At 39.4% G+C, this 27,154-nt stretch overlaps 2 protein-coding genes across 4 annotated transcripts in view; both read right to left on the bottom strand.

Moving 5' to 3' along the window:
* LOC140737191 (adhesion G protein-coupled receptor D2) overlaps positions 1 to 3,758 on the bottom strand; it is a 314,325-nt gene extending 310,567 nt beyond the window's left edge. For all 3 annotated transcript variants that reach the window (XM_073063435.1, XM_073063436.1, XM_073063437.1), the window contains exons 1-4: positions 3,514 to 3,758; positions 2,969 to 3,010; positions 2,845 to 2,872; positions 2,521 to 2,763 (exon numbers count right to left, since the gene is read on the bottom strand). In XM_073063435.1, the coding sequence (XP_072919536.1) occupies positions 2,521 to 2,763; positions 2,845 to 2,872; positions 2,969 to 3,010; positions 3,514 to 3,570 (370 nt within the window). In that variant the 5' untranslated portion in view covers positions 3,571 to 3,758. The remainder of the gene's footprint in view (positions 1 to 2,520; positions 2,764 to 2,844; positions 2,873 to 2,968; positions 3,011 to 3,513) is intronic.
* Positions 3,759 to 11,996: 8,238 nt separating this feature from the next.
* Positions 11,997 to 27,154, bottom strand: part of kif14 (kinesin family member 14) — a 100,994-nt gene continuing 85,836 nt past the window's right edge. The window contains exons 28-30 of the mRNA XM_073063434.1: positions 25,214 to 25,288; positions 18,368 to 18,506; positions 11,997 to 16,938 (exon numbers count right to left, since the gene is read on the bottom strand). Of these exons, the coding sequence (XP_072919535.1) occupies positions 16,544 to 16,938; positions 18,368 to 18,506; positions 25,214 to 25,288 (609 nt within the window). The 3' untranslated portion in view covers positions 11,997 to 16,543. The remainder of the gene's footprint in view (positions 16,939 to 18,367; positions 18,507 to 25,213; positions 25,289 to 27,154) is intronic.

Genomic DNA, 27,154 nt, shown 5'->3' with positions numbered 1-27,154 from the left:
GTTGGAAAGATAAACACAACATTGAAGTAGAAATGAAATAGATATTTCTGAAATAAAAATATAGTTTAACCTATATTTAGAAGCACTTAAATGAGAAAATTATATTCTACCTACATTAAGCCAGATATTTTGCTAAAGAACAAATATATCTAGGTTTACCATTAAAAATTCATGCACACTAATGGAATAATAGCATTTTTCAAGTTATTATATAGCCAAACTATTTTAGAACAAACAGAAATTTCATCAGTGTACATCAGTTCCCAGGATTGGGATGAATTGACTACAAAACAGCACAGCCTGTCGGTAAATTCAGCAGTCAGCTTTACACTACAGACCTGTGGAAATCCCAAAGATACTCATTTTCAGCCATGTACAATATTTAAAGTTCTAGTGGAAGACCATTAACCTGAAATTAAACTTCTGATTCTCTCTTCACAGATGCTGCCTGACCTGCTGAGCATATTTCTATTGCTGCCATTATAGAAAGGAAAATCTAAATCCATAGTTACTGAAAAATTGCTCTATTATGCCTTCATCTGAAGAGGAAAAATTACCTGTCAATGAAACAGCATATTAGTCTGAACTGCTGTCTTGGTAAATTTTACTTTAGTGATCAGCTTTACCAGATTTTACCAGATCAATTGATAATCCTCTCTCTAGGGACAAACATATAGATGAATGAGCACAATGAAAGGCTTTGAACTAACACAATATTATGGATTTATTTTTAAATTGATCTTGTCCAGAATTATATTACAAATACATTTTGAATTTAATTTCATTCAGTCAGTAAAGTTGTTTAGAATTTTCCAGGTGTATCAGATTGTATGATACAACTGTCGTACACTTGTTTAATGTTCCATCAGTTTTATCTGAAGCCACCATTGTTAATGGGTCACATAAATGAGAATAGAAAGAAACATTCAATTGAACAGCAAAGAGATATAGAAGCTTCCAAGTTAAAAAGTTAAAGTCTGTCCTGAGCCTTCTAGGCTCATCAGGCCAGTGCTTATGCCGGTTTCCGTGGCATGAAGCGACTGAGGTATGAGACTCCCCCCCCCCCCCCCCCCCCCCCCCACCCAGCTAGGACACGAGGTTAACCCCCAGCATTTTGCCGGTACCCATTTTCAGCTGGGTGGACTGGAGCAATGTGTGGTTCAGTGTCTTGCTCAAGAACACAACACATTGCCTCGGCTGGGGCTCGAACTCACAACCTTCAGATCGCTAGTCCAACGCCCTAACCACGGCCACACACCACAGAAGTTTCCAAGGACAGGGTTAAATGGAAATCTATTAGAGATGTTCAAAATTACAGTTAAATTGCTATAATCCAGCATCCAACTGATCAGAAATCCAGTTGGCCCAGCAACTGGCTCACTCATTAGTTTAGACTGTGAGGAGGCGTGGAGTCAGGGCTGGGGTCCAGACTATGCACTAGAGCTGGAGTTGGGATCTGGAACATCAGGGGTCAGGAAGGTGGAGCTGGGGTCTGGAGTCCTTTAGCATTCCCTGTTCCCTTTATTCTCATCTGCTTCCATAGAAATTTTACTGCAACAGAGTGAAAAAAAATTGTGTTTGGTTATTAATAGGAGTATCATCAATAGATCAGCAAATCTGATAGTCTAGCACTACCAATAGTGCCAGATTATCAGCTTTACTGTAGCATGTGTCCTGTGGGAATGGGAAATAGTTTCCAATGGTAGCAGTTCAAATTAAGCTTATTATCAAAGTACATACATGTCACCATAACCACTTCAGATATACTGTACTTACTTGCAGTAGGTACAAAGATACGCAACAAATACAGACTAACAACCAAAGTGCACAGAATTTAAGATCATCGATAAAAGAAATTTTAAAACATCTGGAGATATTTTAACGAAATTTCATGATTTTAATTAGATGTGTGGAAGCAATTGGAAGATGTAGGACCGATAGATAAAGCTCTTTGAAAGAGCAGACACGGGCGTCAAGAGTCTAATGGCTTCCATTCGTGCTGCCTGGTTCAAAGTCCTCAGAGTGAGAGGGACAGATAAATGTGCCCAGGAGCCATGGCATCTGTACCGCCTTTCGATAAGAGCCTTAGCACTCGTTTCCCGCACGAATCCCAACATCCCTGGATTTCCTTAATATACAAAGATCTTTTCAGCTCGTTGACAATTTAGCCACAGTTAATCGCAAATCCAAAGTAAGAATGATTTTTACTCTGAAAGACATGGCATCAAACGGTCAATTTGATGTATAAAAAATGTCTTTTTTTTTCTTTATTGGCGTCCCCAGCAAGCATTTTGGAACGTTTACTCCAGCGAAAATACGGTATAACTTTGGAAGGTTTCACTAGTTACTTCGATTATATTCCCAATATGAGCACGGTGATACGTAAAGGAGATCTATTCCCAATGTATCCGAATAGATGATTGAACTAAATGTGACGGGTTTGATGTCATTGTTAAGTTTTAAATCATTCTTAATGGAAAAAAATGATAAAATAATAAAGAGGCAATTAATATATCTCACCAGGACCTGCCTCTTTTACTTTGGCACCAATCCACAGAGTCTCCTTCACACCAATGGACTTCATGAAGCGTGTTGTTTTCTGGTTATCGTCAGCTGTCGCGATAGTGGCCAGAAATCCAAACCTTTGTCGGCACAATTTCTCCGCTGCAGCCCACTGGTGTTCCTTTGGGACATAAGTATAATAGTAACCCCGGTAGAGGAAACACGGGCTGTCCAGCGCCGGCAGCTGCGAGTCTGGGGAGGCTGAGGAAAGGCGGACACTTTGTAACGACTAATATCTGCACTTAAGTTCAAATGCTTGGCGACGCTGCTGGGTCTACTCACCTGCCAGCAGGCCAGGGACACATAGGAACTGCGGGCAAAAAAAAACAAGCTGTCACATAAACAAGAACTTTGATCACTGACAAAAAAAAAATGTAATGAAGTAAAATAAATCGTTCTCATTTACCAGAATAGCCGAACAAGGAAAGACCGTTCCCACGTGCATATCCTGTTTGGAAAAAAAGTTTTAAAAAATCTAAAAACGAGTTTCCCCGAGATGAACTGGTTCTGCGCAAAACGGGACGTGCGCTGTTTAAAACGTCAAGTGGTATCCCTGGTGTCCCATACTCTTGGCAACAATGAACAGGCAATTGATTTCTCGTTTGTCCTGACTGTCATTCCCGACCCTGCGGGCGATCGTAGCAAATTTCCACTAAAATAACTCCCACATTTTCTCAGTCTAGCTTTAAGTGTTTATTTTCCTATTACACATTCAAATGTCAAACTTTCCATTCCCTTATTAACTCGTTTCATTGCAACATTAAAAATTATTCAAAATTGGGAATTTGGCATTACTTGTGAACTTCATCGGCCATATACCCAGCCCTGAAATTACTTTGCATGTTATCGAAGGGTGCGTTGAAAATTACGTTATGGGACTTTCCGAACTTGTTAAGAATTTGAAGGGGCAAAATGCGCGGCGAAGTGCTCTGGCGCTGCCCCATCTCCTACCCGGTTCTTCGTCAATGCCGAGCAGGAAGCCAGACGGAATCCCACGCCATCGGTCATTTCCCTCGCAGACCCTGTGTCCAGGAGGAGCCAAGTCACCCACTGTCGCCGTACCCCATCCGTACGTGGTCGCCCTCACCTCGCTCCCGTCCTAATCTACCTCCTGTGCACTTTCACGAGTTCTAATATCCCTTTCGCTAACGTTGCCTTTAATTTTGGTACTCTACAAATGTGAGCCTGTTGAAAAATCCCGCATCCTTCTATTCAGCAGTAGGTCCGAATCTGACTACGACTTGATTCCAGGACTACCTATTTCCATAAAACAATATTTCACCGGGAAGGAAAGTGCGCAGCAACCTATCCGCGGAGCTCTGCCGCCGACTGACACCTCAATTAACCTATCAAGGGTGGTAATGTTTCGGTGCTGGGAAAAATTGCAACGGGGAGTGAAACGAGTATCCGTTAAGTTTATGCGACCAAAGTTAAAAGGTGCCTCGACGAAGCAAATCACCTTCGGACCTAAAGGGGAAAAAAAAGCTTTGATGAATGAGCCTAATAAAACACGTATTGGTCATCTTTCGTTTCCAGAAGAAGGCAGGGTTTCTAGTGTCACAACGAAATGAAACGCTATTTCAACGAGACTGAGATGGGCAGTATGACAAGCGGCCATCCCAGAGAAAGGAAAACGGGGTTAACGTGTAAAATTGGGGGTTTTGCTATTATTTTAAATCACAGCTATGCGATAAAGTTTAAGTTGAGAGGTTTTTAAGGGACAAAAAGAGAAGAGGTGAAGTTTCGAACCACAACGGGAATCGGGAAAGTTTAAATGGCCAAAAGGACTGGGGCGAGTGAACACCTCATATGCCGCCTGGGTAGTCTCCAGCCCCTTGGCATGAACATTGAATCCTCCAACTTTCGGTAATACCCTCCCCCTCCCTTCCCCCATCCCAGTTTCCCTCTCCCTCCTCCTCCAGCTACCTATCACCTCCTCATGGTTCCGCCTCCTTCTACGACCCATAGTGCTTTCCTCTTACATTCCTCCTTCACTTTTCCTGCCTATCCCCTTCCCGCTTCCATTCTCCCACCCCTTGACCTTTCCCCTATTGGTTTTTCACCAGCCTTCTCCTACCCACCCTCCCCCCACCTTCTTTATGGGGCCCCCGCCCCCTCCCTCTTCAGTCCTGACGAAGGGTCTCGGCCCGAAACGTTGACTGCTCGTTTCCACAGATGCTGCCCGACCTGCTGAGTTCTTCCAGCGTGCTGTACAGGTTGCTTTGAGCACAGCATCTGCGGAGTATTTTGTGTGAGCAACTAGAAGGAGCGTTTTGAGGGGCTACAAACGGGTGAAGCGGAAAAGCCTTGCCGACAGCTAAGCATATAAAATCTACAGCGAAGACAACAAGGTAGAAATCGGAGAAAGAAAAATTAACATGGAAAAAGAGAAGTGGTGATGATGTGAAGTTTGAGCGAGATAAAAAGAAACGAACAGAGAGGTGTGGAAGAGTGGCTTGAAAGGGTTGCGTCATGGATGATTAAAAGTGAATCAGGGCGTTATGGAGGATACTCTACAGGTCACCTCCATTTATCTTCCTACAGAAACAAATATTTCCAGCATTTTCGGCCCTTGTTTTAGATTTTTTTTTATTGCCGTGGAAGATTCCTTTATGGGTTTGATAGAGAGGTGAGCAGGTGGAATCACACTAAGGATGCTGGGGATGACTGAGGATGAATTCACTGCGATATTGGGAAGCAAGAAAATCATTATTGATTATTGGGAAGAGATGAGAACTGAAGAGCGACAGGTAGCGGACCCTGTATAAACAACTAGGAAAATTTTCTCAACTGCGGTCCGAAGCACTAATACGTAATAGCATGCACCGTGTGACTAAATAAGATGAAGACGAATGAAAGGATTCGAGTTCTGAAGAGAAGCAGATTAACGATGGCAGTCTTCAGGCTCTCACTTGGTAGTCTTCGCTCGATACTTGTTGACAACAAACTTCCAGTAAAGTTACAGAGAAGTCAAAGAAAATAATGCAACATTCTGTGAAATTGTGTTCACAGTGAGAACAAGAAATAAATGATGGTCAACCATTCTTAAAAGATGGGATCCCTGTTGAACCCGAGCAAAGAATTTATCCCACGTGTAGGCAGGCATAGATACGACTTGCAAGCTCCCATAGCAACAGCTTTTATGTGGAGAACTTGACTAGAATCAAAGGAGACGTTGTTCAAAGCAAGAACTAATTCACTAAGGTAAAGGAGGACAACGGTGATCATTTTAAATTTATTCTTTCTTATTCAAGAAAGAATTAGGCTCCCTGGCTTTCCTGATTGTATACCAGAGGCCAGGAGAAAAAGGAGACAATTAGAAAGTATACAAAAGAGCATTGGGTATATTGGCTGGTATACGCTGAATCAAAGGAAAAGAGGGTTTGAAACAGAAGGAAGAAATAAATTCTATGGACAAGAATAGGCTTTGATTGCAATGACAAGATCAGTTACACTAGTCACCTCAGGAAAGGGATGGTGAGTTTGAGAAGGTTGGGAACAAGTCTGTCTATACTGGATAGATTGAGTCTATATGAACTCAAAGGTAAGAAAGATACAGTCACTCTGATGGGATTATAGAACAGAACCCCCTCCCTCCAATAGTTACCAGGACATTGAGGAACACGTATGCAGGAAGATTAGAAAAAGGTATAAAAACAACAGGGATGTTGTAATGGGCAACTTCAGATACCCTAATATAGAATGAGACCTCCTTATAGACTTGGACAGGGCAAAATTTATTAGGTGAAGCCAGGAGAGATTCTTAAATCAATAGGTAGATAGACAATTGAGAGAAGGACCATACTGGGCCTGGTATTGGGTAATGAGCCTGGCCAGCTGACTGATCTTTCAGTGGGGGAACAGTTAAGGAATAGTGATCACAACTCCTTAAAATTTTAAGATAGCCATAAATAACATTAAGTATTGATCTTGTGGGAGAATATTAAACAGAAGCAGGGCAAATTGCAAGAATATTAAGCAGGAATAAGGGAGAGCTCATTCAAAGCAGGTGTTTTTGATCAAGTCCACACCTGACATGTGGAGGGTGTTTAAAGACCGACTGCACAGAGTACAGGACAGGTGTGGTCTAGTAAGAAACAAGGACATAGATGTCAATGTAAGGAAACTTAGATGTTGAAAGAGGTGGTGAATTTAGTTAAGGATGAAAAAGAAATATATAAGGTTTAGGAAGCAAAAATCCTTGAGGATTATAAAGAAGCCAGAAACTGGCTCACAAAGGGAAATAGGATAACAGGAAGAATTGTCCTTGGCAATTAGGATTAAAGAGAATGCCAAGATATTCTATACAGATATTAAGAACAAGAGAATAACTAGGGAGCAAGTAGGACTACTCAAAGATAAAGGAAGGAATGTGTTTGGAGGTGGAGGATGTGGGTGAGTCCTAAATGAGTACTTGGCATCAGTAATTACCAAGCAGAAAGACATGGAGGATTGGGAGATCAATCTCAGAGAGTGTGCTAATGCTAGGGCATTTTGAGATAAAGGAGGAGGAAGGGTCTCGAATAATATTCTGATGGAGAACATTAAGATAGGTAAGTCTCCAGAGCCTGATGGGTATACCCTAAGTTACTGAGAGAGATAAGAGATGAGATTGCTGGGACCTAGACCATGTGTGGCATGGTAGCACAGCCATGAGAATAAAGCTATAACAGTGTCAGTGACCAGTGTTCAATTCCCATCACTGCCTGTACTGGATTCAGTACATTCTCTCCATTGCTCCAGTTCCCTCCCACATCCAAACTTGAATTGACTTTATTTTTTACATCCTTCACATACATGAGGAGTAAAAATCTTTACGTTACGTCTCTGTGTAAATGTGCAATGTGCAATTTATAGTAATTTGTAGTAAATAGTATGTACAAACAATGGGGCAGTCAATATAGCATAAGAATACAATTGTATCATTGTGAATTAATCAGTCTGATGTCCTGGAGCCTGTTGGACCTGACTTTTATGCTGCGGTACCATTTCCTGGATGGTAGCAGCTGGAACAGTTTGTGGTTGGGGTGACTTGGGTCCCCAGTGATCCTTTGGGCCCTTTTTACATACCTGTCTCTGGAAATGTCCTGAATGGTGGGAAGTTCACAACTGCACCACTCTCTGCAGAGTCCTACGATTGAAAGAAAGGCATACAGGTTAGCAGGTTAATTGGTCATGTGGATGTAAATGGGTGGCATGTGCTCACTGGGTCAGTAGGGCCTGTTTCCCTGCTGTATCTCTAAATAAATAAAATAAAATATCTTTGTGTCCTCTTTAGCCACTGATGAGGTCCTGGAGTCCTGATGAGTGGCAAATGTTGTACCATTATTCAAATAGGGAATTAGGAAGACCCCTGGAAACTATTGGCCAGCAAGTTTCGCATACGTTGGAGGGAAGGTGTTGAAGAGGATTCTTGTGGATAGGATTTATGAGCATTTGGAAGATACGGACTAAATAGGTAGGTCAGCATGGTTTTGTGTGGGGCAATTCATATCTTACTAAATTGATAGCTTTTTGAGGAAGTGTGACGAAAAAAGAGCTGTGGAATCAGAATTAGGTTTATTGTCATTGATGTATGTCATTAAATTTCTTTTGTGGCAACAGCACAGGACAAGACATAAACGTTGTTTTAAGCTACAAAAATAGATAAACAGTGACAAATAACAAGATAGTGTTTACAGACCACTCAGAAATCTGATGACAGAGGGCAAGAAGCTGTTCTTAAAACATTGAGTGTTGGTGTTTAGGCTCCTGTACCTCCTCCCTGATGGTAATAATGCACAGGGAGCATGTCCTGGATGGAGAGGGACTTCAACGATGGATGTCACCTTCTAGAAACATTGTTCCTTGAAGATGTCCCTGATGGATAGGAGGATAGTGTCCATGGTGGAACTGTCTACACAGATTTTAGTAAGGTATTTGACAAGGTTCCTCATGGGAGCCTTATCCAAAAGATTAAGATGCATGATTATGATCCAAGATAAATTGCCCATTTAGATTCTGAATTGGTTTGCCCATAGAAAACAGAAGGTAGCAGTCATTGGGACTTACTATGGCTGAAGGTCTTGACTAGTGATGTCCCACAGAGGTTGTAGTAGAACCTCTACTGTTTATGATATATATGTGACTTGCATGAAAATGTAGTTAGGTGGATTAGTAAATCTGCAGATTATATGAAAATTGGCAGTATTCTGAATAGTGTAGAAGACTGGCAGAGGACACAGTAGGACAAAGATAGGTTGCAAATATGGGTGGAGAAATGGCAGATGGAGTTTAACCCAACCAGATATGTTAATGGCAGTGTTGACATGCAGGGAGATGTTCAAATCCAAGATTTTGCTCCCTGAAAGTGATTCCACAGGTTGATAGGATTAAGAAAGCATATGGCATGCTTGTCTTTATTTGTCAGTGAATCGAGTTCAAGAGTTCAGAAATTGTGTTGCAAATTTAATGAAAACCTTAGGTAGGCCACTTCTGAAATATTATATTCAATTCTGGTCACCCCATTATAGGAAGGATGTTGAGGCTTTGGAGAAGGTGCAGAAGTGGTTTACCAGGATGCTGTATGGATTAAAGGGAATGTGCTATAAGAGATTGGACAAATTTGGCTTGTTTTCTCTGGAGTGGGGGGAGGCTTGAGTGAGATCTGATAAAGGTTTGTAAGAATATGAGATAAATAGATAATGTAGACAGAAAGCATCTTTTCCCAGGGTTGAAATGTCTAAAATTAGAGGGCATACATTTAAAGTGAGAGAGGTTAAGTTGAACGGAAGTGTGCAGGGCAAGCTTTTTCTTTACAAAGTGTTGTGAGTGCCTGGAATGCACTGTGTGGATTGTAGTAGAAGCTCTTTACAACTCATGTTCTCAGTATCATCTTTATTGGTAGTTTGTCTTTCATTTGCAAACTGGTATTTAGCAGTTTTTGTCTGTTTATGTATAACTTTTCATAAAATTCTGTTGGATTTCTTTTTTTCCTGTACGTCCCTACAAGAAAATAAATCTCAAGGTAATATATGCTGATGTATGCATACTTTGATCCTTGAAGTATGATGAAGACATTCAAAAGGCTCTGAAATAAGCACATGTATGTGCTGGAAAAGCAAAGGATATGGGATATGTAGACAGAAAGGGCATTTCATTTCTTGGTCATTGTAAATTGTCTCGTGATCAAGTTCAGGTTAATTGAGGTTGTGGAGCTGCTGGGGGCAGTATGGCTCGAAGGGCCAGAAGGTCCTACTGTGTGTCATATCACTAAGTAAGATAAATAATTTATTTAGTTCAGCACAGCAATGTGGACTGAAGGGCCTGCTCCTGTGCGGCGCTGTTCTATGTTCTAGGTAATTTTCTAGCCAAGCTCTTCAGTAGAGAGGCCAGTGATGGCCAGAAAACAACAATGTAATAGTGATGGGTCACAGTCTGGGGAAAGGACATGGTTGATATTTATCATGATCAAGGTCCACTTGGCATTCAACAGTGCATTTTATTGGCAGCAGATGCATTAACAATGTCAGATTGGCCCATTAATTGTCTTCTCATTATATTCATTATCCTAAATACTTCCTGCTTGGGATGATTTAGAACACAAGTTATGGGCAATCATAAGTGCTACAGTGTAGATAAGGGAAATCACTTTGCTGAGCACCTTCACTCCATCTGCCAAAACAGCCAAGTTTTCTCAGTGTACAACCATTTTGATTCCACTTCTGTTCTCACAATGGCCACAAACTCCTCTCCTCCCAAACTGAGGCTAACTCCAGATTAGAGGAACAGCACATCATATTCTGTCTTGGAAGTCTCCACCCAATGACAGCATTTGCATTGATTTCACTGACTTCTGATAACCATTCTTCCCTGTTCCCAACATCCCAGTTGTTTTCCCTTATCCCAAAGGCCTCAATACCCCTTCTCGTTTGCATCTCCCACTCTCTTGATCTGCCTCTCACCTAGATTCCTCCCTCTAGTTCCCTACCTCCTTCACTTTATTCCACGGCTCACTGTCCTGTCCTATCAGATTCCACCTTTGTCAGCTCTTTTCCTCTTTCTCCAAACACTCCCACCTCCCAGCTGTGCTGCCTCTCCTGGGCTCACTAAACATTTGGCAGCTCATGTTCCTCCACAACCCTGCCCCCCCCCCCCCCCGCCCTCTTTCCATACAGTCTTGATGTAGGGTCTCAGCCCAAAATGTTGACTGTTTATTTTACTTTCATAGATGTTGTCCAAGATGCTGAGTCCTCCCAAGTGTGTGTGTTTTTTTTTGCTCTGGAGAAAAATCACAAACTTTCAATGTCTCAAAGCTGGCTTAAAGACAGCATTTTGCAGTCAAAACTTCACAAACAACCTGACAGCATCAGTGACTGGAAATTACCCAATGGCTAATGATGATGAGAGGCATTGATCGTTTTGATAGTCAGAGGATTTCTCCTAGGGCTGAAATGGTTAACATGACAAGGCAGTTTTAAGGTGTTTGAAAGTAGATAATATAATCAATCATACTAATGTATTTCATTATTCAATTTATTTTATTTGATAGATCATCAATATAATACTGTGATAGTATCACTATGATTTATATATAGTGCATTTTGTGATATCTTATTTTGATTTATAAGTATCCTTATGAACTGTATTTATGTATATGAAATTCAATAAAATATCGGAAAAAGAAAGTAGATACAGAGATGTCAAGGGTAAGTTTTTTTAAAAAAAACGCAGAGTGGTGAGTACGTGGAATGGGCTGCCAGCGATGGAGGTGGATACAATAAGGTCTTTTAAGTGACTCTTGGATAGGTACATGGAGTTTAGAAAAATAGAGGGTTATTGGTAACCCTAGATAATTTCTAAATTAAGTACATGTTCAGCACAGCATTGTGGGCCAAAGGGCTTGTATTGTGCTGTAGGTTTTCTTTATTTCTATGACTCAAGGGAAAAGAAAGTCAGCTACATAAAAACCTGAAGGGCATTAAAATGGAAAACCTCTGACTTTTTCTTTGTGGAAGAAAATTAGGATGTCTAGCAACTCACTGTTAATAACCTATAGACAAGATATTCAATGACCCATCCTGCTGAAACCAAAGAATGAGAAAAAGGGTATAACATATTGATGCCTGCTAGAAGGAACACTTGAAAGAACAGGGCTTGACATTATACCAGAAAAGTATGTCCTCCATTCTACAGCAAAATATCCAAAGGTTTATTTTATTGTCAAAGCATGTATGCAGAATACAACTCTGAGATTTGACTTTTCCAGATAGTCATAAAAAAACAGAAAACCATAGAAGTAATTGAAAGGAAGACATCAATTTCCTCCTGCACAAAAAGATATAAAAACAAAAACTCACAAACCCCAACCCCCCCCCACCCCTCCCTCATACAAAAACTAACATCACCCAAATTTCCAGCCCACCAAGTGGTAAAAAGAATGGTCAAGAACACACACAAAAAAACATGTAGAACTAAAAGATCCAGTCCAGCCTCATAATCTCCTGACTGATGAAGTCAGGAAGTTCACATGCCAACAGTTAACAAGTTCTTGCGAACCAGTCATATTTCCTCGGAGAGGAAATAAACTTTGCAGAGAGGAACTTCAGTCACAAATTCACCTCATCTTCCACGTCTGGGAAACAAAGGGCAAGAGATTTATTTTTAGTTATCACAACCATCTAATTAGCCTTGTACTGGATATAATCTGTCCATGGTAAATACAGAAAGGATCCTTAAAATTCATCTGCCCCACTGGCCAAAGAACTAGCCCCTGGAATCATTGTGTGAATTCTATTGGCAGAAAGGACATGATCTTCACCTGACATCAGTGAAAATGTAGAGAGCAGAATTGACAGCTAGGTCTTTTCTGACCCCTTAAAAACATTGACTCCATCATCTGAGAGGTTCCCTGCAGAAACTCATCTTCATTTTTTGTCTTTAAAATTATGGTAAACTAGCCACACAACCAAGATCTATTCCAATCTGCTTCTGAAATTCAAGGAGTAAAGAAGAGGAGGGGAATAACCACCAGGACTGATCTGTCAGATCAACACACAAAAATAATCACAGCAAATGGTGGGCCAAAGTATAGACAGATAAGAATTTGAAAAGTTAAACTTACAGTGGAGTAAGGGGAATTACAGAGACATGAGAGAGAAGTTGGGCAAAGCTGAAGGGGACACTAGGTAGGGATGACATCAGAAAAGCAATTGCTGGAGTTTCAGGGAGAAATTCGGAAGGCACGAGATAAATACATACCAAACATGAAGACATTTTCTAAAGGGAGAAGGAGGCAACTGTGAGTGACAGGGGAAGTCACAGAGAGCATAAAATCAAGAGAGGGCATATAATAGAGCAAAAAGTAGTGAAAGCTTTTAAAAACCAACAGAAAGCAACTAAAAAGGCCCGAAGGAGAGAAAAGATGATACATGGAAGTTAGCTACCCAATAATATAAGAGGATACCAGAAGTTTTTTCAGACGTATAATGAGTAAAAGAGAGGCGAGAGTGGATATTGGACCACTGAAAAGGTAGTAATGGGGGCCAAAGAAATGGTGTACGAACTTTTGCATCAATCTTCATTATGGAAGACACTAGCGGTATGCCAGAAACGTAAGAGTGACAAAGGGCAGAAGTGAGTGCTGTTGCTATTAGTAAGGAGAAGTTGCTTGGGAAGCTGAAAGGTCTGAAGATAGATAAGTCACCTAGACGTGGACTACACCCCAAGGTTCTGAAAGAGACAGCTGAAGGGATTGTGCAGGCATTAGTAGCAATCTTTCAAGAATCATGAGATTCTGGAATGGGTCTGGAGGACTGGAAAATTGCAACTGTCACTCCACTCTTTAAGAAGGGGGGGGGGGGGCAGAAGAAAGGAAATTATAGACCAGTTAGCCTAACTTCAGTGGTTGGGAAATTGTTGGAGTCCATTATTAAGGATGAGGTTTCAGGGTACATGGAGACACATGATAAAACAGGCCAAAGTCAGCATGGTTTCCTTAAGAGAAAATCTTTGAAGAAATAACAATCAGGACAGATGGAGAGTGGATGTTGTATACTTGGGTTTTCAGGCCTTTAAAAAGGTGCCACACATGTGGCTGCTTAAAAAGATAAGAGCCCATGGTATTGCAGGAGAGATAGTAGCATGGAAAGAAGATTGGCTGACTAGTAGGAGATAAAGAGTGGGAATAAAGCGGACCCTTACTGGTTGGATGCCGGTGACTAGTGGTGTTTCACAAAGTTTGGTGTTGAGAATGCCTCTTTTCATGTTATGTCAGTGATTTGGATGAGGAAATTGATGGCTTATTGACCAATTTTTCAGATATTATGAAGTGGAGGGGCAGGTAGAGTTGAGGAAGCAGGGGGTCTGATTGGGAGAATGGCCAAAATAGTGAAATATAGTGTAGGTAAGTGTATTGTCAAGCACTTAGTAGAAGGAATACAGGTGTAGACTATTTTCTAAATGGGAGAAAATTTTTTAAAAGGAGGTGCAAAGGGACTTGGGAGTTCTTGTGCAAGATTTCTTAAAGGTTAACTTGCAGTTTGAGTTGGTGGTAAGGAAGGCAAATGCAATGTTAACATTCATTTCAAGAGGGCCAAAATATAAAAGCAAGAATATAATGGTGAGGCTTTACAAGGCACTGATCAGACTGTACTTGGGGTATTGCGAGCAGTTTTTAAGCCTCTTATCTAAGAAAAGATGTACTGGCATTGGAGATGGTCTAGAGGAAGAGGGTTTGATGGCTCTGAGCCTGTACTCACTGGAGTTTAGAAACATGAGGGGAGACCTCATTGAAACCTATCTAATACTGAAAGGCCTATATAGAGTAGATGTGGAAAGGATGTTTCCTGTTGTGGTGAAGTCTAGAACCAGAGAGTACAGCCTCAGAATAGAGGGACTTCCATTTAGTACAAAGATGAGGAGGAATTTCTTCACTCAGAGGGTAGAGAATCTGTGGAATTTGTTGCCACAAACAAACGTGGAGGCCAATTTATTGGGTATACTTAAAGAGGAAGTTGACAGATCCTTAATTGGTTAAGGCATCAAAGGTTACGGGGAGAAGGCAGGAGGATGGGGTTGAGAGGGATACTAAATCAGCCATGATGAAAAGGCAGAGCAGACTCGATGAGGTGAATACCCGAATTCAGCTCCTAACCTTATGGAAAGTCCTGTTTATGTAACTTCAAATGAAATAAACGAGTATGATATTCTATGAGACAGATAAAATATTAACCTACCACCTGCAGTACTACAGATAAAACATTAACCTACCATTGTCAGAAAGCTTCCAACACAGCTTCGAAATTAATAACGTTTATTGAATTAAAAGATTCTACAGTCTCTGCTTTAGAAGTAAGCATAACTTTATTTTAAAACCTGAAAGGTTTTCCCTGCACTTATGTGATCATGAAGAAGCAAGGCACTTTTGACTGCAGATCAGTAAAGTCAACAGGTGTGAGTAGTGGTGCAAATAAATTACATTGTCTTTAATGCTGTAATAACTCTAATGCAAGTGCTATTTATCCCTTTGATATTACAATTTCAAGTCAGTACAGTCAACCTTGGTTTTTGAAATACAAGGAATGGCATATCAGTGTAACCATCAGATTTAAAAAAAAATTCAGAGAAAATAATCCCTACCAAAACAAACAAAGCAATTTTCTGAGCCAAGAAGAAATTCATTGGCTTCAACTCTAACATACTCTACTCTTTGGACGACAAAAAAAATGTATTTTAAATATAACTGCTAGGCCATTCACAAATGAGTAAAGTATGCTGGGAAGATTTATCCAGAAACATTTTAACCATTGTAAAGATCCTCAAGCTTTCAGCTGCATGGTTTGACACAGAACACAATAGCACCCATCCACCAAACTATATTCAAATTTTACCATTCCAAAAACTTATTTGAGAATTTGAAAACAATGGGCACTTTTGAGACTGTCAAAGCCATTACATACATTACCTTTGCAACAATAGAGATACTTTTTCATCCCATTATATTCATCTGAAGTGAAAGATCAATGTGCAAACCCTTTGCACCTCAATTATTATAACTTGTGCTTAAAGAACAAAATAAGAATATGTAATATAGTCTGAGGAAGATGACTATGTTCATCATTATTTTTAGATATTATTGCATGCATACATTTTGTGCTTTTCTCTAAAACAGCAATCTCACTTTCGTGGAAGAATCAGATAATAACCCAACTTACATTATTGAAGTAGCTAAGAAACATTGCAGTATAATTCAGCTCATATAATATGTTCTTTCCCAGTACCATTTATTCTTAGATGGATTCTGTTTATTTTCACTTGGGAGAGGTGAGCAAAAGCTCTGTAGCCAGTTTTTAACTAAAATTGCAATTTAAATGGTTATCAGCTGGTATCTTTAATCTCCAGCAGTAAAATGCAAAACATCTGAAGTAGAAGTATGACTTCTCAGGCCTGGATCACAGAGCTTTTTTTCTTTCAAAAGCCTTGTGATCATGTGGCAAATTTAGGGCTAAACCTGAAGGCACTGATCCAGGCAGGATCTGATGGTGCAACTCTCTGTCTTCAGATCAGAGTACAACAGGTTAATACTCTATCTATACTACCAAGGAAAGTACTGAGGGCAGGCTTGGTAACTGAATACCCAGAAAGATATTAGCCCAGTTTACCTGCTGTTGTTTTTAATCGATGAAAAAAACATAAACAAAAGGAAAATATTATTCAACCATTTTTTTGTGAAATATGGTACCAACCCTTGAGGGAAGAGTGGAAGGAAAATGTGTTTTATACAAGGCAAAAGGGTGCATTTTCAGTACCAAAAGTTTACAAAAATTCAATCAGTTCAGTAATAAATAGCAACAATATTATATGTATCTGCTGCATTTCTAATATTAAGAATAAGAATGTACAGGAGATTCTGTAGATCGTAAACCATAAATGAAGTGCAATGAAACAATCATTTTATTGCTTATAATATTAAAGATTTGATGAACTTCAGGTCGGCGATCTTTCAAATCCATTGTGCACTTGATTTTTCTGAAGTTGAAGTTGTTCCTTGGAGTGTGTATACAACCTTCTTAACACCCCTACCACACCACCTAACAGAGTTAACATCTGTGGAAGTCTTGATCTTCCCTTTGTTCTTTTCATTGTTATCAGGGCAACTTGGGTGTCTCTCTTTATCTTGAAGATATTCAATTAAATCAAGGAAGGAGCAGGCAGCCAGGTCTATTTCACTTAGCGCTAACTGAGAATCTTTGTCAGGTTTACTTTCTCTGACAGAGGATGCACTCATCTCATGGCATGAGGAAGCCCAGAGCCTACCAAATTTATCAGCCACTTGCTTTACTGATGAACAAACCACGTCTATGAACTTCTTCAGCTGATCATTGGCCACACTGTCACCTGCAAGAGTTCACCAAAAGTTTTACTTACATCAACAATGAAATAAAAATGCAATGCTAACAGTGTTAAAATAGAAGAATTTGTATTTTATTTTATGTACTGTTTTCCCACCCCAAACCAAAATGAAGAACAGGAGTCAAATATCTATGATATCTAGGCCAGGTAAATGTAAAAATACAAAGGAAACAATCAAACATACCCAGATAAGGCTTTCAACTGATATCATAGATTTAAACAAAAATGGTTTATCAGATTAAGAATAAGTGACTTTGTCTTAACACCAGATTGTGAATTCTACTTGATTTAATAAATCTAATTTTATAGGCGAATTAACTTAAGAACTTCAGTTCTTTTTAAGCATCCAAATTCCATGAATATACTGAAAATTCACATCATCCACCAACACTAAATCATGATAGTCAATGCCTCTTACTTTCTTTCATTTAAAATCATGTACAAAACTTGTTTATTTTTATGCACATGTTTTCTGTGACTCAGATATTGTACAGCATGTAAAGAACAACAGGCTAGTTTTAGTCTACAGGCACACCATTTGAAAGTATGGTATTATCTATCAACCAAAGGAACTGGAAAAATGAGACAGGATTTTTAATATAGGTCTCTTGTTATCACTGTAGCATGTCCAAGGGAGAATTTAATTCTGACCATTCACAAAATGAAAATTGCAGTTCCTGAAATGGAACTTATTTTGGTCATGAACCCAAAAGAAAATGTTAAAACCTTAAGTATCAAAAAAATGAAGTAAATACTTCAGATTAAAGACTACATAATTTCCACCAACCTCCCCCCCCCCCCAACTCCCTATACCAGATACTTGTAAAAAAGTCTATGTTTTTGCATTTGCTTTATTTGAATGTAGGTCACCCACAGACATGACTATAATAAGGCTGGAATAATTGTCTCCATTTCAGTTGTCAGAATATTTTAGAATCAACTTAATGTTTTGTTTGTCCCATGATAAAACCATAAAGTTAAATGTGATTCATTGCAATGGATAATGAAAATAATGAAAAAAACATCCCAGATCACAAAAAATCTTTCAATTATTGCTGCATTCAAAATAGGTAAAAATGTCTGGAATTCATAGTCCACAAACCTTTGCTTCAGAATTGAACAAAATACACATCACTAACAATTGACAATTTACATTTACCATTTCAAAAGGAAGAATTTGATAAATGTTCTACTCCAGCATTATGTTTACATGTAAGCCAAGGAGAGAAGAATGCATTTGCAAATTCAAAAAGCTACATGTTAAGCAGTATAATTATAAGGAAAAAATAAAAAATGGAAATACACTTTGAAAATGAGGATAAATATATGCTTGAAATTCCTGGCAGAACTGTACCTTAATATTCTGGATAGATTTCTCTAGTTAGAAAACCCAAGTAAATGTCAAATATTTTACCTCTCAGCACCAAAGTCATCATCTGGTATAAACTGTGTGAACTTTCATTAAGCTTCACCATTATAGCAGCAACCGTGAGCAGGGTCTTGAGCGAGTCCATACAACAGGTCATGTTTTCTTGGATTTGAGCACCCATCTTCTGCCACAAAATTATTTTAAAACAAAAATGAAAAGGTATGAGCAGCTAAGACATAGTCATTAAATTTCAGAATGCCAGTCTAGTATGTACAACAGGCATACACTCATTGAGTATTGTTAGAGATGGTGTGATATAAATGATAGGTGGACTTGATAGACAGGTTGTCTATCAGCACAGCTTGGTTTCCAATCACAATGCTATTTTAAATCTTTAGAAACAGTACCTTTTGAAAGATCAGCCGTAAAGCAGATAGGAAACAGGGGTATTGCCATAAATTTAATACAAATTCTTCCTGCATAACCCTATATTGAGTGACCGAAAGATACATTTAAGAGTATACAATTTCATTATACTTACAAGCCAGCATGAAAAGAAGCAGCCAAAATAAACAGAACAATGAATTTTTAAAGAAGCTCTTTTGAATTAGTCGAAATAGTCTTTCATAACCACTGAAAAATCACATTCTCATTTGTCTGCTAACCAAATATTTCAGCATGACAGTCTCCTTTGTGGGAATAGGTAACAAAGAGTTGGCCATGTGAGAGAGATACTTCTCAGCTTTTCTCTGCTCATTTCAATAAATCACAAGACATTACAAGTGACCTGTGGACTCCTTTGTCCAATGAAGGAAACACTTTCTGTTGTATATTCAAACAGAAGTCTAAAATAAAATATTTTCAGTTTGCAAAACCACATACATTTTCTGCTGCTCATTCTTCACTTGCGTCTGAGACTTTCAATCTCAAACATCCTAGTTGAATAAACATTCAGCTTCCATTTAAGCTGAATGTGATGCATGTTACCAAAAGTCAAGTTTAACTGGAACATAACAACCAAGCATCAACATGCTTTCTGCAGCAACAATAAAATTTGCATCCCCTCAGTAAACCGTCAGCAGATGACAAATTATCGAGTCAATTCAGAGAAAGGAAGGAATGAAAGGGACTTTAACAAGCAATTTATTAAACAGCTTCATCACTAATCCTTCTACTGATTCAATGAAACTTGCAGATTTTTTGTTGGCCATGCTGGTTTAATCTACGAATTGTTTGTGCTTAATCAGAAAAGAGAATGTGGTGTGAGAGATAACAGAACCTGCCTTTTACAGATAAGATTACCAGTGAGCACATAATTTGTAGCAACTGAGTGTGAACATACAGATATGGTCAGGAAGTACATTAGAGTTTGGGAATGCTATTCATAAAATAATATCAATTAATTCTGATTATGTTGTAATGGAAATGGGAAGTTTAATTTTCATTAATATAGCACTTAATGTAACTTTTTAAAAGTTGCAAATGATAGCTCTATACAATTTAGGATGGAAATGAAAATACCTCAGATCACAGTAGTCATGTCTTTTCCCCCCCGGTTAGTGGATTCTTTGTGAAAATCCCAGTTTGTAGTTAGATATTAAAGAATACATTTCCATTTTAAACCTAGATAATGCTATAAAATTATTTAAGTTGGAAAAAGCCAAACATTTGCATTTTAACACTATACAGCAATGGAAACACACAACGCAAATGCCTCAATTTTTAAAACAGAAAACTGACTGTCTTACAGAACTGGGTCTTAAATACCGACTTTTCAAAATCTTGAAAGTTATTCATTCCTTTCAGCATTCCCATTCTGTCAAACAAGTGTGGAAAGTTCCCCTGACAAAATGCATTAACTACACAATAAACCAGCATAAATAAACACAACAGATACTGAATTCTCATAACTGGGAAATGTCAGGCATTTTGTACAAGTATCTGATTTTTTGGCTTTCTGGGGGATTATTAAGTTTAATCAGGTGACTGTATAGCTTTTAAGTCAAATTCACCTAACAGTTAGTTTTCTGCAACTGACTTGGTCAAAGGGGAGACCCATTTTATTAGACTGGGCAGTAATTCAATCTATAGTGTTGCATTCAGAACTTAACTTCTCAAAATTAATAATCATCGAGCAAGGGGTGCTTAGTAGATATGTTTTAACAAGCATTTCAGAAAATTTCAGAGTTTGTTGGATACTTGTGCTACAGAGCAAAGGACAATGAAGATTTTCTACAGGTCTTAAAGTCATACTGGCCCATCATGTCCAAGCTAGCTATGAAGTATCTATCACCTTTACCAGGACTTGGCCAGAAGACTTTTATGCATTGCCAATTCAATTTAAAATCTCATTCAGATACTTCTTAAACACTGCACGTACATGCCTCCACAACCAACTTGGAGAGTGTGTTCCTGCTTCCAACTACACTCCAAGTGAAAAACTTACTCCTCAGATCCTCTCTAAACCTTTTAAACCTTATTCTAAACCAATGTCCTGTGGCTTTAAACATCTCTACTATAGGGAAAGGTTTCATGCTATCTTCCCAATCTAAGTCCCTCGTAATACTGCATTTTATCAGGCGCCCACTTAGACTCCTTCATGCCAAGAAAAACGAATGGAGCCTATTCCAATCTGTTTTAGTAACAGAACTCCACCCCAGGCAACATCTTGGTTCAGCTCTTCTGCATCGTCTCATGTGCACTCCTGCCCTTCATGTAGACTGGTGAGCATAAGTCCACAGAGTACTCTAGCTGTGGCCTAATCAATGTTTTATAAAGCTGTACTCTAACCTCCTGGTTCATACATTCTACCCACCAGTTAATGAAGGCCATATCCCTTCTTCGTCATTTTATGCTGCCACCTTCACAGATGCTTGAACTTGTACATCAAGGTTCCTCAGTTCATCCATACTCTTTAATGCCTCCTAAAATCAGCTCACATTTAACATCCTCCACTGCTCTGCTTTCTTACCAAATCAAATTATTGTCAATCGGGGAGTCCAGAAGAGGCTCATGAGGATGATTCTGGGAATAAAGGGGTTAACATATGAGGAGTGCTTGGCAGCTTTGGGTCTGTACTCACTAGAATTTAGAAGACTGAGGGGGGGGGGATCTCATTGAAACCTACCGAATGTTGAAAGGACTAGATAGGGTGGATGTGGACAGGATGTTTCCTATGATAGAGGTATCCAGAACTAGAGGTCACAGCCTCAAAATCGAGGGGCAACTTTTCAAGAACAGAGGTAAGGAGGAATTTTTTTTAACCAGAGAATAGTGAATCTGTGGAATGCTCTGCCACAAACTGTGGTGGAGGCCAAGTCCAAGGGAATATTTAAAGCGGAAATTGATAATTTCCTGATTGGCCAGGACATTGAATGATGTGGCGAGAAGGCAAGTGTATGGGGTTGAGTGGAATTTGGGATCAGCCATGATGGAATATGGAGCAGACTCGATGGGCTGAATGGCTTAATTCTGCTCCTATGATCTATGGACCCAAAACTATTTTCACATTATGAATAACAACACTAGTGATTTTTGTGTCATTTACAAGCACACACAAATCATACATTCAATATTCACATCTAAATAATCAACTCATTATAGTCAGGGTCCCAGCCACGGATCCTGTGGTACACCACTGTTCACAAGCTTCCAATCACCAAAGCAACTCACCATCATCACCCTCTACCTTTATTATCAAGCCAATCTTGGATCTAATTTGCCAAGTTGCTCTGGATCCTACAGACAACTCATATCCATGGGTAATCTTTTAGATCTGCCTTCTCAGTGGGACTTTGTCAAAAGCCTCACTGAAGTTCAAGTAGATCATACAAACCATACTGCCCTTGTAGATAAGTCTTCAGAGTTCTCCACCTGCCTGAACACTTAAATCTTGTTTTGACTGCATGATGAGAAATGAGTGGTTTTCATAGTTACTTGAAAAAGGATCTAGTGTGTTTTCCAAGTCTATATCACGAATAAACTCTTCTCAGGGTTCCAGCCGGGTACAGGTATTGATTATAACCGAAGTTTCAATGACAAACTCTGCCATCTTCTTCAGGTATAATACTTGGGCATGTCTAGTCCAGTGGTATTTATACCCCTGTATTCTGTCCCTCCTGATTGGTTAGTCCTCATCCAATCAGGTTTCCACTCTCCCACCTTTTTTTAAATAATCAAATTCCAGTTCTTAATTAGAGCAAGATCTTCATCTTTGTTAAAATTCTCTTCCTCTAGTTTTATTTCAATGGAGTGCAAGTTTGTCATCGAAATGTCGGTTATAATCGATACCTGTACCCGGTTTGAAGCCCAAGAGGAGTTTAATCATCATGTTTACATATTATTTGTTATCCTCCTCTCACTTCTCTGTGATTTTAAAATAATGGGACTATTTCAAAGTCTACTATATTGTATCGAATAATTATCTTAAATAATATAGATAATTTTAATTATATCCTTTCACAGGAGCTCCAGAGATACCTCTTATACCTGCTCTAAAAAAGGCCAGAAAGTGGCAAAGATTTGGGGAAAAAAAACTATAAATATCAAAATTTGATAAGAGTACAGAAGCAACAAAACTGAGATATGAAACTACTGGTACATTAATGTTTCTTCTAACGTGCTGCTTACAAATTAACATATGATATTCAAATCATTGTTTTCCTGAACTTTGTTGTGAAGTTATCCTATGTAAAACCAAAGAGGTGTAACATTCTGGAATGGTAATTTTAAACAGGTTGCCATTATGAAATGTTAGCATGTAAACTGGGGATTGAGATGTTTCAAAGCAGCAATAAGCTTTCAACACAGCTTCACTTTATCCAGTTGTTTTATAATGCAATGATTATTGATTAAAAGTTTGAGTCAACACACTTGCACAAGTGTAAATTAACAACAACTCTCAAATGGGTGTGTGAAAATAAATCAATTATAACTGAGCAATCATAGAAACTTACAGCAAGAAACAGGCCCTTTCAGTCCACCTTGACCATGCCAAAACATGATGACTATCAACAGTTGATCCCATTTTCCAGCATTAGGCCCCTTTTCCTCTACAGCTTTTCTATTCAAGTGCCTGTCCAAATGCTTTTTAAAATATCTGTGTCTAGAACTTCATCTGGCAGCTGGCTACAAATATTCACCACTCTATGAAAAACTTACTCATTTCTTCTTTAACTGATTTCAGTTGTAGGGAGATTACTGGAAGGAATCTGAAGGGACAAGATCTACCATCACTTGGATAGTCAAGACCTGATCAAGAATAGTCAGCATGGTTTTGTGTATTGGAGGTCATGCCTGATGAATCTTTATGAGTTTTTTTTGAAGAGGGAATAGATGAAGGTAGGGCAGTAGGTGTTTATTTGGATTATAGTAAGACCTTTGAACAAAGTCCTGAATATGCTAATTTGGAAGGTTAGGTCTCATGGGATTCAGAGGGAGCTAGCAAGATATATTCACAATTGACTCAATGATTGGAAGCAGAGGTTGATGGTTGAAGGTCTATTTTCCGACTTGAGGTGCCCCAGCAATCAACGTTGGGACCTCTGTTATTCATTATTTTTCTAAATGATTTGGCGATGGCAATGATCAGCAAGTTTGCTGATTATACTAAATTAGGGAGTCTTGTTGATAGTGAAGCAGATTACAATGAATTGCAAAGAGATCATGATCAGTTAGGGAGAAGGGCTGAGGAAAGACAAATTATTCCAATTTAGGTATGTGTGGGGAGATGTGGTTTGGGCAGTCTAACCAGAGCAAGACTTATACAGTGAATGGCAGGGCATTGACAAGGGTTGTGGAACGAAGAGATCTGGGAGTACAAGTGCATGGTTCACATTGTGGTGAAGAAGGTGTTTAGCATGCTAGCCTTCATCAGTCAGCCAGCCGGTGATGTAGTGGCATCCACACTGGACTTCGAGGCGATTGGTTCTGGGTTTGAATCCAGCTGGCTCCTTGCACACTTTCCATCCATGCCGGGTTGAGCATCGAGCTAGCAACTCGGCCTCATAAAAAACAGACAAATCCTAAAGAAACGGCAAAGCTACTGCCTGGTGTGCCACAGAACACAAAGAGGAACAACAACAACATCATCAGGATCAGGGTCGCATTTAAGAGTAGGGGCAGTTTAATGCAGTTATACAAGTTGTTGATTAGGCAACTCATGTAGTATTGTGTACAGGTTAGGAAAGATAATGTCAAGCTGAGAATGCTGCCTGGACTAGAGGGCTTGAGTTATAGGGAGAGATTGGCCACATTGGATTTCTATTCCATAGAGTGCAGAAGAATGAGAGATGACCTTGTATAAGTTTATAAAAGCATGACGGGTATCAATAAAGTGGACAGTCACAATCTTTTCTTCAAAGGTTGGGAAGTCCAAAACTAAAGGGCGCAGATACAAGATAAGAGGAGAGAGATTTAAGAGACCCGAGAAGGAACTTCTTTACAGATGGTAGCGAGTACCTGGAAGGAGCTGCCAGAGGAAGTGGTCAAGGTGGGTACAATTGCAACATTAAAGAGGAATTGGGATAAGTACATGGAGGGGAAGGACTTGGAGGGTTACGGGTCAAACATGAACAACTGGGATTAGCAGGGAGGATGCTATGGTCGGCATAGGCCAGTTGGGCCAAAGGGCCTATTTCTGTACTGACTGTAAAATGCTTACTTTTTACCATAAACCTGTGCTCTCTAGTTTTTGACTCACTTGCTCTAGAGAAAAAAAGATTCTGACTAGTTGTTCTATCAATGCCCTTCATAATTTTATAAACCTCTATAAGATCACCCCTCCACTGAAAATAAACGGAGGTATCCAATCACATCAGTTTTTTTAGGATCAAACTACTAAAAAGAGAACAATTAATCCAAATGGCACAGATAAAAAAATAATCGCCCCACCTTTTTAAGTTCCATGAGATAGTTCTGGATTGAAACAGACAATGCCATACTCCTCTTCTTCAGTTGCTCAAGTGCCTGTTAAAACAAGGTGATCATGCTTTACAGCTGTAAATGTGCTGAATCAACCCAAATCCATTCTATGTGAACCACTGTCTTGATTTACTTTTCAGAAACTGTTAAACTTGTGTTAAAGCTATTTTAAGTGAGACTTAGGCTATCCTCTAGTAATGATACCCGAATCTCCTCCAAACTAACGAGCACAATCACATGCCAATTTTTATTTAATCATGATGAAGGGACTCCACAGGAAAGAAAAAGGGAAAAACAAATGCTATGAAGCTGGAGAAACCAAGAGAATGAAATGGAAACTGCAGATGAAGCAAGGAGGAAATAATGCAGTCAAAGTAGCATCAGACTGTACACATCAGACTTCCAATATAACTCGGAGTCCTGCCATGTGCAGAAGTTCGCTGATGACACGGCCATAGTCGGGTGTGTCAGGAATGGACAGGAGGAGGAGTATAGGAAACTGATACAGGACTTTGTGATATGGTGCAACTCAAACTACCTGCGTCTCAATATCACCAAGACCAAGGAGATGGTGGTGGACTTTAGGAGATCTAGGCCTCATATGGAGCCAGTGATCATTAATGGAGAATGTGTGGAGCAGGTTAAGACCTACAAGTACCTGGGAGTACAGTTAGACGAGAAGCTAGACTGGACTGCCAACACAGATGCCTTGTGCAGGAAGGCACAGAGTCGACTGTACTTCCTAAGAAGGTTGGCGTCATTCAATGTCTGTAGTGAGATGCTGAAGATGTTCTATAGGTCAGTTGTGGAGAGCGCCCTCTTCTTTGTGGTGGCGTGTTGGGGAGGAAGCATTAAGAAGAGGGACGCCTCACGTCTTAATAAGCTGGTAAGGAAGGCGGGCTCTGTCGTGGGCAAAGTACTGGAGAGTTTAACATTGGTAGCTGAGCGAAGGGCGCTGAGTAGGCTACGGTCAATTATGGATAACTCTGAACATCCTCTACATAGCACCATCCAGAGACAGAGAAGCAGTTTCAGCGACAGGTTACTATCGATACAATGCTCCTCAGACAGGATGAAGAGGTCAATACTCCCCTATGCCATTAGGCTTTACAATTCAACCGCCAGGACTTAAGAACTTTTTAAAAGCTATTATTAATGCTTTTTGAGATAGTGATTTAGATGCATATCATATTTTTTATTGAGTTAAGTATTGAATGTAATTAGTTTTGCTACAACAAGTGTATGGGACATTGGAAAAAAGTTGAATTTCCCCATGGGGATGAATAAAGTATCTATCTATCTATCTATCTATCTAGCTGTGGGTATCTGTGCACCTGTAGAGAATATTCAAACAGCAAGGTGTGACATGAGAGTAGGAAGAAATCCTGTGTGTGTGACTAGATTGCTTAAGGGAAGAAACAAGGTTGGCAACATTGGAAAGGTGACACTGGACAATCAAGGAGACACAAGACTTGAGGCACTCAAATCTGGATCAATAAACAAGATGGTGGAGCACCCTTCATCAGTCCAAATGAAGGGTCTCGACCCAATACATTGATTGTCCATCTCCCTCTACAGTTGCTGCTTGATTCACTGAGTTCCTCCAGCTTCTTATTGCTGTACAATCACGGTCTATCTTATTATCCCAAAGATTTCAGGCAAACCCTAAAAGGAGCAGACAGACATAGAGTGCAGCATGATCACTGAGGATGCATTTCGATACTTTGATTTGGTGCTGGTCCAAGGATAAAGAGCTGTTCAAACTGAACTGCCATATACTGTAGATTGATGCAAACCTAAAGGTAGCATGTTCTCAGAGATGAGAGAAGAGCTTGTAGATGGGCAAGAAAGATACAATAGCAGAGAGGTCATGGGTGTGTTCTATGAGGTAGGTATGAATAACAATAGAAG

Source organism: Hemitrygon akajei, chromosome 12 (genome assembly GCF_048418815.1).
Source record: "Hemitrygon akajei chromosome 12, sHemAka1.3, whole genome shotgun sequence".
NCBI classification, from domain to species: domain Eukaryota; kingdom Metazoa; phylum Chordata; class Chondrichthyes; order Myliobatiformes; family Dasyatidae; genus Hemitrygon; species Hemitrygon akajei.
The sequence above is the reverse complement of the archived record's forward strand: the minus strand, read 5'-3'. Positions and strand labels throughout refer to the sequence as shown.